General features: G+C 43.7%; 1 protein-coding gene across 8 annotated transcripts in view; it reads right to left on the bottom strand.

Annotated features, from left to right (window-relative positions):
• Window positions 1-14,031, bottom strand: part of Rap1gap2 (RAP1 GTPase activating protein 2) — a 251,257-nt gene that overhangs the window by 71,844 nt on the left and 165,382 nt on the right. For all 8 annotated transcript variants that reach the window (XM_017797085.2, XM_029561472.1, XM_029561471.1 and 5 more), the window contains 5 exons: window positions 13,593-13,625; window positions 13,033-13,245; window positions 11,945-12,048; window positions 2,139-2,217; window positions 1,267-1,320 (listed from right to left, as the gene is read on the bottom strand). In XM_017797085.2, coding sequence (XP_017652574.1) covers window positions 1,267-1,320; window positions 2,139-2,217; window positions 11,945-12,048; window positions 13,033-13,245; window positions 13,593-13,625 — 483 coding nt within the window. The remainder of the gene's footprint in view (window positions 1-1,266; window positions 1,321-2,138; window positions 2,218-11,944; window positions 12,049-13,032; window positions 13,246-13,592; window positions 13,626-14,031) is intronic.

The raw sequence follows: 14,031 nt of genomic DNA, 5'->3' as shown, positions 1-14,031 counted from the left end.
TTCCTACCAGGTATTTCATCTCACGGCTCCTGCTCATCAGAGATGAGACTTGGAGGGTGGACAGAGCTGACCCCAGCAAGCCTTGGCTGTGGCAGTGCTGACCACAGCAGAAGCCTCAGTGGAAGGGCAGCTCTGCTTCCATTTTCCCCCAAGCTCCTTCTAGCTCATAAAACAGCAGTAGGTGTGCAGGATCCCTTCCTCTGGCCAACTTCAAGCAGTTCTCTACTGTGGATGATTTAAGTTCTGTCATGCCATGATTGCTCTGGACTGGGTATCTTGGTTTGTTTTGTTATTAATTCTTCTCTCCCTGCTCATATCCCCATTCCAGAACTGGAGTCAAGATCGGGCCAGTCGTAAGGAAGCCGATATCAGAGAACCACCAGTTTATTAACTATAGCCATCAGAGGCTTGGAAGGCCTCAGATCTGTAGTCACATGGGTAACCAGGAGTCAAGGTTAACCTTTTACTTCTTAGTGGGTTTCAGAGTTCTGTACCTGACTCCTCCATGATGTCATGGGGGATCTGACCAACTCCCTCATCCCAAAACTGTCTTCATGAAGGTACAGCTAAGGTGAGGTAGAAAAAGCTACAAAACTGTTATGCTCTGTCAACCTTCACAGCAGGTTGGGGTCCTAACTCAGGGATGTTGGGAACCCAGGCATACCTAAGGATGGGTTCCCAGGGTACCAGTTTAAGCAGGGGTAGGCAGAGAGAGAGCGAGACATAAAGGCTCATCATGGAGACTCTATGTAACCCCTCCATGATAGAGGGAACTTCCGAAAGACCTACCAAGTGTGCATATTCACACCTAGCTACAGGGCCCTGGACAGTAGGCCCATGTGCTGGAGAGCTTTAGTGTCAACTTGACACACCTGGGTTGAGGGAGCCTCAATTGGGGAATTGCCTCTATTGGACTGGCCTGTGGCCATGTCTGAGGGGCATCTTCTTGATGAGTGATGTGGGAGGGCCCAGCCCACTGTGGGTGGTGCCACCCCTGGGCAGGTGGGCCTGTGTTGCATAAGAAAGCAGGCTGACCATGGGCCAGGAGAGCAAGCCAGTAAGCAGCATTCCTCCATGGCCTGTGCTCCAGCTCCTGCCTCCAGGTTCCTGCCCTGAGTTCCTACCTTGGGCTCCCTGATGAACTGCGACCTGGGAGATGTAAGCTGAATAAACCCTTTCCTCCCCAAGTTGGTAGTGGTCAGAGTGTTTTGTCCCAGCAATGAAGAAACAAACTAGGACAGCCCATCAGTGTGTGAAAGTCCTCACCTTGGGGTACAGGACAGGATTGAATTTCAGCCCCACTGCATCATCACAGAAAGCCTGAGTAGGGAGAGAAACACATAGGTCAGGAGCCACATCCACTAAGTATATGCGGGCTCCTCTACCCACAGAGAAAGCAGCACGGGAGGGCAAGGCACGAAGCCTGGACTGGAGTTCACATTCTGCGGCTCACTAATGTGGGTCCAAGACAGTGAACCCACCTTTCTAGGGTTTCCTGATAAAGTGAGGGAAGGAATAAGATGAAGCCTGAGACATATCCCCATTCTGACTGAAAGACAAGGCCAAAAGGCCATCACCCTCAACTCCCACAGAAGGTACTGGGCACAGTTCTGTTGGCTTTCCAGTTACCAGAGTGACGGTGTAACTCAACCCAGCTGACCACCCTTCCAACTCTAATCTGAAGACTCAGTTCCCAAACTCTCAGCAACTCATATAGTGACATGGGCCTCTGTGTCAGCTGGCAGTCTCTTCCTCTGGGCAACAGTAGATCTGGACTACCCTTCAGACCAGTTCAGACCCTGCTCCCTCAGTGAAAGCTCCGAGAGCCACCCTTCCCCTCCTCTGAGGTCCTATACATCTGCTATGCTGAGCTCTGTCTTCCTACTTCTCATGTCTCCTGGACTATAATACTTGAGGCAGACAGAATGGACTAGACTATTCCCTGAAAAAGCCTCAGGTACAAGGCTGAGCTGGGCCTTGTACAAGGAGGGAAGATGGAGGCAGGTGCCAACAGTCCCCCACCACTTCCATCTAGACGAAGAGCAAAGCAGCCTCCCAGCTCCCAATGGCAGAGCCTGCACCCCCACCCCAAAGTCAGCCCTGGTGTCAGCCACTTTCCCTCAAACCTTGGTTTTTACCTTGGCAATCTGGGGGACGCTGGGTAACTTGCTCAGTCCAGCCAAGGGGATTCGCTCATGCACCGTCTTCAGTTTGGACCTGCACATGGATGAGAGTGAGATGAAGACTTCCATGAAACAGTCAGTTGGGAAGGTGACTGAGGTCATGTCAGACAGGGGCCCTCACTTCCGGTCTCCCTGGGAACAGATCTACCTTTCACTCAGCTTGGCAGGGGAGGGGGACGCCACACTCATGGTGGGAAAAAGAAATTCTTCCTGTGTGCCCCCAGGGCAGTACCTAAGGATCCACACCTGGAAAAGTTGTCTGACACTAAAATATAGAAAATGCAATTAGTCAATTTCAAGGCCACCATTATTTTCTGATTTCTAAATTTTCTTTTTTTTTTTTTTCAATTCTCTCAGAAAATTGGGCCCAGCTTCTGGATATATTTAGATTTTATATGCAAATGAACCTGTATGAAAGATAATCTAATATTTGAAAATCTGGATTTACTCAAAATATACATGGGATGGAATCTGCTTTAGCAAGGGATTCAACATAAGACTCTAAATTTAGCCTGTTCCCCTGACTCATTTAGCACATTATGAAAGCGCTGAACTTCACGGAAAGCTTTTTTGCATCTGCTGAGATAATCATACGGTTTTTAATCTGTTAACCTGGTGGATTATAACTCTGTCAAGCCAGCTTTTCATTCCATGGGTAAAAACTCCACATGCTTATAATGTGTGACTTTTAATATCCTGCTGAATTTAACTTGTTAGTTGTTTGTTTAGATTTTCACATCTATGTTCAGAAGCAACACTGGCCTTTTGTTTAAATGTACCTCCTTTGCCACATTTTCATAGTAAGGTGTTATTCCAGCCAAGCAAATGATAGGAAGGTTTCTTGTCCTTTGAAATGGGTTTTGAGCTACACGGATTTCTAGAGGTTTGCTAAAACTCATGTGTGACATCTCTGGACCAGCTGTCTTTATAAGAGGACACTTTAAATTTCTTTAGGGGTGAATGTTTAGGTATTATACACTCTACTGAGTCAATTTCAGTCATTTAAGTTTTTCTATCAAAGTACCCATCACATGCATTAATACTGAGTTGTCTTTTACAACTTTTTAGGACTTCATCTCCTTAGCAGCTGTGTCCCTCCACATTCTTCATACAGGGGTTTGTTTCCCAGTGCTGGGGATGGCATCCAGGCCCTCCCACAGCACGCAAGTGCTCCGCCACTGAGCTGCACCCTAGCTCCTGCGGGCGCAGTTTCAGTTTTCTGTCTTTGTCTCAGCTGGTAGCTGGCTGATTGTATTAGTCTTTCTACCTCTCATGTATCCCTTCTTCTTCACGAGTTCATCCTTGTCTATTTTCTTCTTTCTCTTTTCTGTTTTTAACTTCCAATCTGCATGATTTCTCATTTAATCTTTCTTCTTTTCCACAAGCACATTTACAACTATACAACTCTATGGAAGTACCACTTTAACTGCGTCCCACACGCTTTGATAGGTAGTATTTTTGTTGCCATTTTATTCTAAATATTTTGTCAGTTCTTTTGTGATTTCCTTTTTAGCCCATGAGCTTTGTAAAAGGGCTTTAAAAAAAAAAAAAAAAAAGATTTTCCCCTCAAGAATTTTAATTGTTGATTTATAAACTAATTGTCATATCCAGGGAACATAATCTATACGGTATTGTTTTTAATTTGTTAACAATTTGCTAACACAGACCTTTTTATTCTTTTCATATTCTATGTGAGCTTGAAAAAGATGCATTTTTTTCTTTTGCTGAGAGCAGGAGTACAAGACTAAATCTGTTTACTACATTGCTCAAATCTGTTCAACCCATTATTTTCTGAGAGATTTTTATCCAACTCTCCCACTAAGCTGAGGATCTATCTCCTTTTCCCTACATTTCTGTCAGCTCTTGCTTTGGGGTTTTTGTTGTTCAGTTTTCTTGCAGTGCTGGGAATTGAATCTAAGGCTCTGTGCATTCTAGGCAAAGGCTCTACCACCAGGCTGCATCCACAGCCCCAGTTCTTGCCTTTTAAGTCCAAAAATATGTTACCAAGTACATGCCCTGTAGTCCTGAGTGTCTCAATCTCTTTACTGTGCAGTAGGCTGAGAGCTGTGAGGAGGCCCAGCAAACGGCATCTTGCCCTATACTGGTTCTGAATAAATTCAATACAAAATAACAACAAAGAATAAGGCAGTTAGGAGCTGAAATAATTCCTTTGTTACTGCTGAAGACCAAGTAAGGACACATAAGTGTGAAGATAAAGTAAATCTAACCAAACTTCAGAAATCACCCACCCATCACATGTACGGCTGGGTGGGGGCAAGGCCCCTCCTGCAGGGGCTGCTCAGGAGAAAACGCCAAGAGGAAAAGAAAGAACACAGCTGTAGAGCAAGTTCTTGCTCCCCAACAGCTATAGGAGGCGGGGCAGAGAACAAGAGGTTCTGCCCAAAAGTGTTCCCTCCACACCACAGGAAACATCAGAACTGAGGAAGAAACATTCCCAAGTTACAAAGAACGGCTTCCTTTATCCCTAATGCTTCTTTAGTGAAATTCTGCTACGTCTGGACTTAATGTTGCTATGACACTTTCTTCGTTATCATTTCCCTAGTGTGTCTTTTCCCGTCCCTTTATTTTAAACCTTTCCGTATCATGTTTTTCTTAATGTCTCTTATAGCAGACTATAGCTGTATTTTTAATTCGATCTAATAGTCTGATATTTTAGTAGCTAACTTTATACTTACTACAACCACTAACATGTCTGAAATTACTTCTAGTCTTTCCTTCTATATTTTGTATTCCCTGTGAGTGATTTTCTTTCTTATCTCCCCTCTTTTCCGGCATCAGTTGAATGAAGTTATGGGCGTTTGTGCTTTCATTTCTATTTAATTTCATTTTGTCATTCTCTCTTTATCCCTCTGTGTTCCTTGGCATCTCCCAATATATCTGTCTACATTTTTCCTAGCAGCCTCTGGTTACGTTTGTCGTATGTTTTATTGACTTCTTCCCTTCCCATCACCCTTGCTACTTTTGCTTATATAGTTCAATCTTCCTTCTAAACTTGTCAAAAAATATTTGTTTTTCCAAGTCAGCAATTAAATTTGTCAATATCATTTCCCTGTCTCTGGTTACTTTTTAAATTCCATGTTTTCTTCTAAGCCCTCTTTTCGTCTGGCTCAAGTACATCAGTAATTTCTCCGGGGAGGCTCCAAAAGGCTGACTACCCTATTTTGTTTGGGGGTTTTTTTTGTTGTTGTTTGTTTGTTTGTTTGTTGGCTGTTATGGTGGTGGGGGTTGTTTTATGTCTGAAAACAGTTTAATTTTTCAGGGTGGTGGTGCATGCCTTTAATTCCAGCACTCAGGAGGCAGAGGCAAGTGAATCTCTGTGAGACTGAGGGCAGCCTGGTCTACCCAGGGAGTTCCAGGCCAGCTGGGGCTACAGGGAGACCCTGTATCAAAAAAAAAAAATTAAAATTAAAACAAAACCAGAAAGAAAGGAAAGGGAAGGGAAAAGGAAAAGAAGAGGCGAGAGTGGTGCCCGTCATCGAGTTGCGGCTTGCAATACTCAGACTAGAAACTGCGCTACAGGCAAAAGAGCGTAACTTTATCTTTACTAATAGTTTCTCTGGGTATAGAACTGTAGGTTAAAAGTATTTCTTCCTCCTTGTTTATTTGCTTGCTTGCTCTTGAAACCCTTTAAAGATAGTATCCCAACAACTATTATGACCATGGAGAAATTTGCTCTCAATCCAGTTGTCACTGCCTCAAAGACTGTCTTTGTTCTCAGACAGCTGTAAATTATGCTACACTTTGATTTCTGATATTTCACTTAAACACGTCTACAAATATTGTTTTGCTTTGAAATAATGATCTACAGTAGGCAGAGGGCTTTCTTCGATTCTCAAAAAATTCTCAGGTCGAACCTATGGGTAATGATTCACTAATCTCTCTGTTCTTTCCTTGGGAACTCCTCTGGGACAGGGGCCTCCCCTTCTGGTATTCACCTATCTTCTTTTCCTTACACTTAATCTCTTTATCTGTGCTATGCTCTGCAAGAATTCCTTGGGGCTATCTCCCAATTCACTCTTTGAACAGACTAGATTTTAGCCTATGTGTTAAGTCTATTTTGATAACTATATTTATTCTGATAATTCTAATTGTTTTCTTTCTATACTCATGCGCTCTGGGTTCATTTCTCTGTACTGCAACTTATTACCCATTTTAGAGAAGCTCTTCCTTCTATAACTTTTTTAAGGTCTTAAATACATTTTAAGCCATTTCGAAAGTCTACCATTATTTGCATTTTCATCATCAGCAAATCCCTCTCCCATTTGTTCACATTTTGGCTGTCTTTCTTAATGTCAGTTTTTCCCAGGTGTCTGGAATTTTCCACCCACTTTCCTCTATTCTCGGTGTAAACCACCCTGGTTTAGTTCCCATCATGGCTGCCAGTCTGCACAGCTCTTGGGGAGCTGTTCTCATATAATCTGATGGCAAGGATCATCACCAGGGATCACCACCTGACTCACCTCATCTCAGTAGCCCCTGACCCACACCTTCTTGCTCATGCCATTCCTTGCTTTTGCACCAAGTCATTCTCCTTGTTCTAGCCAATGACCATTCTACAGATCTGACCATGATCATTACCATGACCATGGCCATGACCACGATCTTCTGTAGTTGCCAGCTACTAAACACTGTCTGTGCAGGATGTAGCTTTCCTGTATCTCTCTAGAACAATCTTTCAGTCCTACACCCACTCAGACACGTCTCACAGATTTTGAACTGCTTTCAGTAGTTAGCTTTTGCACTACTCTGAGTAGCCTATGAAGATCAATGTCCAAAGAAAGATGAGTAAGAAGAGGAATAAGGGTATCTAAAGCAGGGGCTGGAGAGATGGCTCAGTGGTTAAGAGCACTGGCTGCTCTTGTGGAGGATCCAGGTTCAATTCCCAGCATCCACATGGTGGCTAACAACCATTCATAACTCCAGTTCCAAGGAATCTGACAGCCTCCTCTGACCTCCACAAGCACTTCACAGCACAGGTGCATTTACATACATGCAGGCCATACGCTTATACACATAAAATAAAAATAATAAATATTTTTAAAAGATTATCTAAAACAGGAGCTAAAGGTATATCTCAGTAGTAGAGCACTTTTCTAGCACATACAAGGCCATGGGTTTAATCCTCAGCACAGGGAGGGGAGGAGGGAAGGAGGGAGGGATGAAGGATATCTAAAATGTATTGACTAAACACTTTCCATGGTAAAGTAATATGAATTTATTCCTCACACTATCCCATTAGACAGCCTGACACATATCAAGTGTTGATTAAACAAAATTGACTGAATAATGCACTTTTTTGTCTTAACTAAGATAATTAAATAACTAAAATAACTCTTTCTCGACTATTATAAGTATTCTTAATAGTCTACATAGATTTGCATTTCTGTGGCTGGTATTTTGCTTAAAACATTCGTCTGTGTTAATAAGAAATATCGGACCCGATTTTTTTCTTTTTCTTTTCTATAAATTGGTATCTTGTTTGCCTGATTCTTTTTATGAGGATCTTCTCAGCATTATCACGTTAAATGAAAAGCCTTTCATATTTTCAACTCTCTTGACCAGTTTCAATATCACAAATCTATTCTTTTAAAACTTAAAATATCTACCTATAAAATCATCTAGAGCTAGAAACACTTGGAAAGAGAATGCTTTGAGAACTTTTCTACTTTATTCCATGGCTATTGGACCATTGTGTTTTTAGACTCATTTTGATTTAAATTTGATAGCACATTCTTCCCTGAAATGCCTGACAGCACTTTCAGCTTAATAGCATGAGTTGGACATAGCATTCATTAACAACTATTTAATCTTCATATCTGTAACTATATATTTTATGCCCAATTTTGTACACTGTTTTCTTTTTGTCAATCTATGTTGTTTTGTATTTTTTACATATATTTTTTTTTATCTATGTGTGTTTCATATATCTTATATATGGAAGAGTGAGATAGTTTCATGTAGTCCAGGCTCATGAAACTCACTCTAAAACCAAGGATGACCTTGAACTCCTGTTTCCCCCAACTCTACTTCCAAAATGCTAATATTGCAAGCATATACCACCACGCCTGCCTTTTCTTTCCTCTACTTGACTAACTAGTTGTCTATATTGTTTTGTTTCCGCAACAGAAGCCAAGATTTAATAATCAAGTCCTCTTATGTTCTTTTAATTCTAATTTATTCTTTCCATATTAATCTTTGTTCATTTTTTCCTCTTGTTTTCTTTGGATAATGTTGATATTAATAAGGCCAGCATCATTACTGAGCAGCTAAACTATGTAGGGCCCTGACTCATCACAGCACATAAGTACTCAATTATTTTAATAACCTCCTCACACATGAAGGACCAAGTGGTCACTAACAGCAACAGTAACTTGCAAATATCATTTTTTTCTCATATTTAGTAATAAACTGGGAAAGGCAACACACTTTCTTTTAAGGATGGCTCTGAATGCAATCCACATTAAAATATTGTAAAGTGTCATTATTTTACAAATATTTTCTAACTGCTGCTTTGATTTCTTCTCAGGCCTAAAAATTATATAGGAAAATGTTTAGATTATTTCTAAGTGGTTAAGTGACCTTTTAAAAACATTTTTGTTATTTGTTAGTTTCTAGTTTTATTGTCAAAATAGAAGTGTATACATCCAGCAGAGAGTATTTTTGAAATCCATCTATATGTGCTCCACGGTTCAAAGTTCCTAAGTCTACCTGCTATCAGAACTACATACAAGATTCTATAAAATTAGAAATTTCAAGTAGCAATCTACTTTAAAAATGAACAAGGCCTAAGAACAGAGAGTTCACAGCAAATAAACACAAGTGGTCCCAAACACATGAAGAAATGTCTAAAGTTGGTAGGTAGATTCTATTTGGCTAGCCACATGCCACAGTCATTGTTGGAATGCTCAATTCACATTTTAGTCTGGCGTTGTTATAAATCTGGGACACCAATGAAACAATCCAGAGCTCTTCAAGGAATGAGGAAGAGGCTGGACAGTGCCCTTTGCCAGCAGGGGGATTTCATCTGCATAAGTCCTTCCTTGTGTCTGGTGAAGCTGCTAAGTCATGGAGCCAGTTTTTCCTGCCTAGTTTCCAGTTGGCCTGGCAACCACTCCAGGTCCATGCTGTGGCTGCCCAGCTCCCTTGCTGATGAAGGGCTTCTCTTTGCCACCCTCCTTGATGGCTTTCTGTAGGGGAGAGCCACATTTGTGATTCCCAGGGTTCCCAAGGGTATCGATTTCAAATGCCATGGATCCAAGACAACAGAAATAGTTCTATAGGGAAAGATCTCGGGATATTCATTCCTAAAGAGCACAGGATTCTTCCAGACTATCCAATTACACTGATTAGTTGATTGGCTGATGACTTTTTTGTTGTTTTGTGAGACAGGATCCGGAACTCACTATATAGACCAGCCTGGCCTTGATCTCACAGAGATCCAACTGCCTCTGCCTCCTGAGAGCTGGGATTAAAGGTGTGTGCCACCATGCTTGGCTTGAGATTTATTGCTGTTGGTTTTGCTTTTTGTTTTTTAAGACAAGGTCTCATAGTCCAGGCTGTCCTAGAACTCACTATGTAGCCTAGGCCAGCCTTGAACTCTTGGCCTATGAAGTATTGTGATCACAGGCATGAGCCAACAGGCCCAGCTTAGAATATCTAATTTCATATATTCCTACTACATTGCTTTCTAAGGGAGGAGAATTAAGGTTCAACTCAACATAATCTACATTTTGGTCCTAACTGTCCCACAGGGTACTTTGTTAATTGTTTTTTTAGAACCATTAAAGTCTGTGCTGGATGCCTGACATCTTTCTCCAGCTTTTGTTTCTGATAAACATTTGAGCTGGGAAACAGAGTTAGAAAAGGGGGCTTTGGGAAGCCAGACATAGTGGTGCACACCTGTAATCTCAACACTCAGGAGCCTGAGCAGAAGGACTGCAAGTTTAAGGCTGGTCTAGACTATACAATGAGCCTGGGCCACAAAACCAAAAGGAACAGGAAAAGGGAAAAGGGGGCTTGGGTCCTTGGGATCGGGTGTCATCTTACTCAAAATCTTATGTAATCTTGGTCTAGTTTTTATTTTAAAGGGAAGGAATGTTCTTAGTAAAGACTCATCTAGATAGAAATCCTATTTAGAGACAGGGACCCAGGAATCACCCACTCAGAAAACTGTCTGGTTGACTGACTCTTCCATGCTTTGCAAACACAATGTCTACCCAGGTAAACCGCTGCCAAAACAACAGCATCCTTTCCATAGAAGTAAATCAAGTGCTGCTTACTTGGCAAGGCACATGCCTCACATGTGCAGGTTCCTGAGCTCCATCTCCAGTACCACAAAGAAGCAAACCAAAGCTGGATATGTGCTACAATTTCCACAAATACCCTCCCACTGTTCCCAAAGCAATGTTCTTGTGCCTCCCTGACAGGAAATTAGACAGGAAAAAAAAAAAAGTTATTCCTAGGGCTGAGGAGATGGCTCAGTCCATAAAGCACTTGCCATGCAATCATGAGGACCTGAGTTTAGATTCCCAGCGCCCACATATAAAGTCAGGCATTATGGGGTATGCCTGTAATCCTAATGCTGGGGAGATAGAGACAGGAGGCTCCCCAGAACTCAATGGCCTTGATGAATCTGATGAATTTGTGAGTCCAAATTCAGTGAGAGACCCCCATCTCAAAAAATAAGCTGAAAAGCAATAAAAGAAGACATCTGACACCAACCTCTGGCCTCTGCATGCACAGATACACAGGTGCACGCACACAAGCACACACACAAATACATATACATACACCACACACCACATGCACACACAAAAGAAAAATGTTACTCCTATATTCAAACACCCAAGAACTTCCAACTGGATTCAACATAGTTCTTCCTGACTTCACCCCATCCAAGCCCTCCAGAGACAGAGATAAATACACAGATTCATTTGGACTCCCATAGCATCCTATGCAAATGACTAAAATAATACCTGTGACACATTAAAATTCTCTGCTCTCTTGTAAGACTGCAAGCCTAGCTGGGCTGGGCATGATGCCCCAGCACTCAGGAGGCAAAGGCAGGCAAATCTCTGTGAGTTCAAGGCCAGTATGGTCTACATAGTGAGTTCCAGGCCAGGTGGGGCTACAGGGAGATAAAAAAAAAAAAAAAAAAAAAAAAAAAAAAAAAAAAAGAACTGTAAGCCTTTTGAGAAATCTTAGTCAGCCTTGTTCCCAACACCCATCCAAGTTCCTGGTTCAAGAGAGGTTTTATAAATCATGTTAGTTGAACCAAACAGAAACCAGTTTAGTTCCTGCCCTTGCTGAGGTCACAATCCAGAGAGAGGTGCCCTGGCTTCGGTTCCTGCTGTGGACAACACTCCAGTTCCAGGACCCTAGCACACAGCCTTCCCTGAACAGGTGGCCCAGCAGGGAGTGTGTCTCACCTTGACAAGCCACACTGAGCCAACTCTACTTTATCTTCCATCTTCCTCAGAACCACATTCCCTCCTAAGAAAGATGGGCAGGTGGGAGGTCTAGTCTAGGTGACCTTGAAACTCAGAAGCCTGGCAGGAACACCTGGGTCACGCTGCTTGGCAACACGGCAACATCATATTACAGCCCCAGGACTCCAGCAGGTCTGTCCTCTGGCACACCCAGAGTAGACTAGTCAGACAGGTAATTCTGCCCTCCCCCCACCCTCATGGAGGCCAGTTCACCTGGGAGAGGCATGGTCTCTGCCAGCACAGCAACTTTACCTGAGAATGATCCGGAGGTACTCAATGCCCTCAGCTTCCTCACACTTGATGGACAAGATCAAGTTCCCCAGGCTGCTGCCAGTACAGTAAAAGTTTAGATGATCCTAGAAATAGAAATCAGGTGTGAGCCTCCAGACATGGTCCCAAAATCACGTCCTTCACTAGGAGGGAGAAACCTCCCAGAGAGAAGGATCCTACTGTTTCAGCAGTGAAGGTGTCAACAAGGATGATATTAATAGGTGCCAACTACCAAGTCCTCAGGATGTGCCGTGCATCATCCTATAGCCTCCTTACTCATCTCATTTAATCCCGACCACAGCTTTATCCAAGGAGATGACATCGCCATCTCCATTGTTGAAATTGTTAAGTGACAGAACCAGGGCTCAACCCCACATCACTTTCACTCTCAGAAGACAACCAATCCAAAGAGAAGGGTAAGAGGATCCCAAGGGGTCAAGAGGCCCTTCTCACGAAGTTCTCCCTAGCTTCCTGGAGCTTACCACCCAAGCCCACCAAATTAAGAGTGGGGCCAGAGAAATGCACTTTAACAACAACCCCTAAAGTTCGGTGAGGTTTGGGTATAGCCTTCTCCGGGTGAGACTGCAAAGCTATCTTAGGCTAGAGACTTCCAGAAGCTGCCCTTGGGACTTGGGAAATCTAGCAAGTCTGAAAGACAGAACATATTTAAAGAACTGTAGCTTTGTCATTGTTAAATAATCAGTCTCACAGCACACCAGCCAGTGTAAGTACTCAGGGGACCACCCTGACCAAAACCCAAAGAGACTGGCACTGCAGAGGCATGCAGAGACTCTAACCAGGGAGAGCAGATTTTTCCTCAAGCAGTTAAAACTTAGTCCATCCTCCAGCACCCCCAAACCACCCAGTCAATCACTTTCTACAACACTTTGCTGGTGGTAGTCCCCAAAAGTCCCCTTGCAGGAACTCTACCCCACTCCCAGAACTTTCTCCAAGAAAGACAGAGATAGGCAGTGAGGATGGAACAGAACTGAAAAGAAGAGGCAGGGAAGACAGAGGAGCCTTGGAGAGGGCAGCCAGGAGCCAGGAGCCATGGGCAGCCCAGGCCTCACCTTGCCTAGGAAGTGCCTGCGGTAGGCCCTGGCTTCACCCCTGCACTCAAGCTTGTAACCGAATGTGTTGGGGCTGAGGCTGTCCTCGTCCTCCTCCTCACAGACGCTGCTGCCCAGAGATGTTGGTGTGCCCACATTCTCCGGGTCCTCGATCCAGTAACCCCCAAACTGGGGCAGAATGATCAAAGGGTATGGGCCTCCCTTCTCCACAACCTGCAGACAGAAGGAAGGTCTTGCCCTGAGCCTGATCTGGGGCTGCAGTGGAGAGGGGTCAAATGGCATCTCCACCCACCTCTGAACTTCTCCAAAGAAGGAGGCCTTGTATGAGGCTAAGGGCAGCAACGAGTCTCTCCTCTGAACCCCTGCATCCCCAGCTTCACTGGGAATGTGGGTTTTGCAAGGCCTATATGGGCACCCTCAAAAGGTCACAAAGGCAAAGACAGGAAGGGGGCTTAGGCCCTCAAGTCTCAGGCCCAAGGTTCTCTCCCATGTATGGCTGGGAAGGGTCATGATCTCCCCAGGAAGGGGATCCAGAGCAAACTCAGCTGTGGGCTCCTTACCTCTTCAATGCTGGGGTATGGGATGTAGTCATCCTGCAAGACAAAGCAGAGGGCACTACCATTAGACCCAGAAGTGCCCAGGACAGTTTGAATACTGTTTCCACATCCTCCCCAGGTCTGGGAAAGGTGTGTGTTGGGAGGTTTAGCAGACCATGCTAGGGCTTTGGGGGTAGCCAGCCAAAGACATAACACGCAAAGGGACTTCCCTGGTCACCCTCGAATGACACTAGCTTGTCATCCTAGGGTATTAAAACAGGAAGAAAACTAGGCATGGTGGCATACACCTGCAATCCCAGCACTGTAGAGGCCAGAGGCAGGCAGATTGGGAACTCAAGATCATCCTTGGCTACATAAAGAATTTGAGGCTGCCTATCTCAAAAACCCTGTCTCAAAAAAAAAAAAAAAAAAAAAAAAAAAAAAAAGGGGGTGGGGGGGGGGG

The sequence above is a fragment of the Nannospalax galili genome, unplaced genomic scaffold, assembly GCF_000622305.1.
Source record: "Nannospalax galili isolate Female #2095 unplaced genomic scaffold, S.galili_v1.0 scaffold212, whole genome shotgun sequence".
Classification (NCBI taxonomy): Eukaryota; Metazoa; Chordata; class Mammalia; order Rodentia; family Spalacidae; genus Nannospalax; species Nannospalax galili.
The sequence above is the reverse complement of the archived record's forward strand: the minus strand, read 5'-3'. Positions and strand labels throughout refer to the sequence as shown.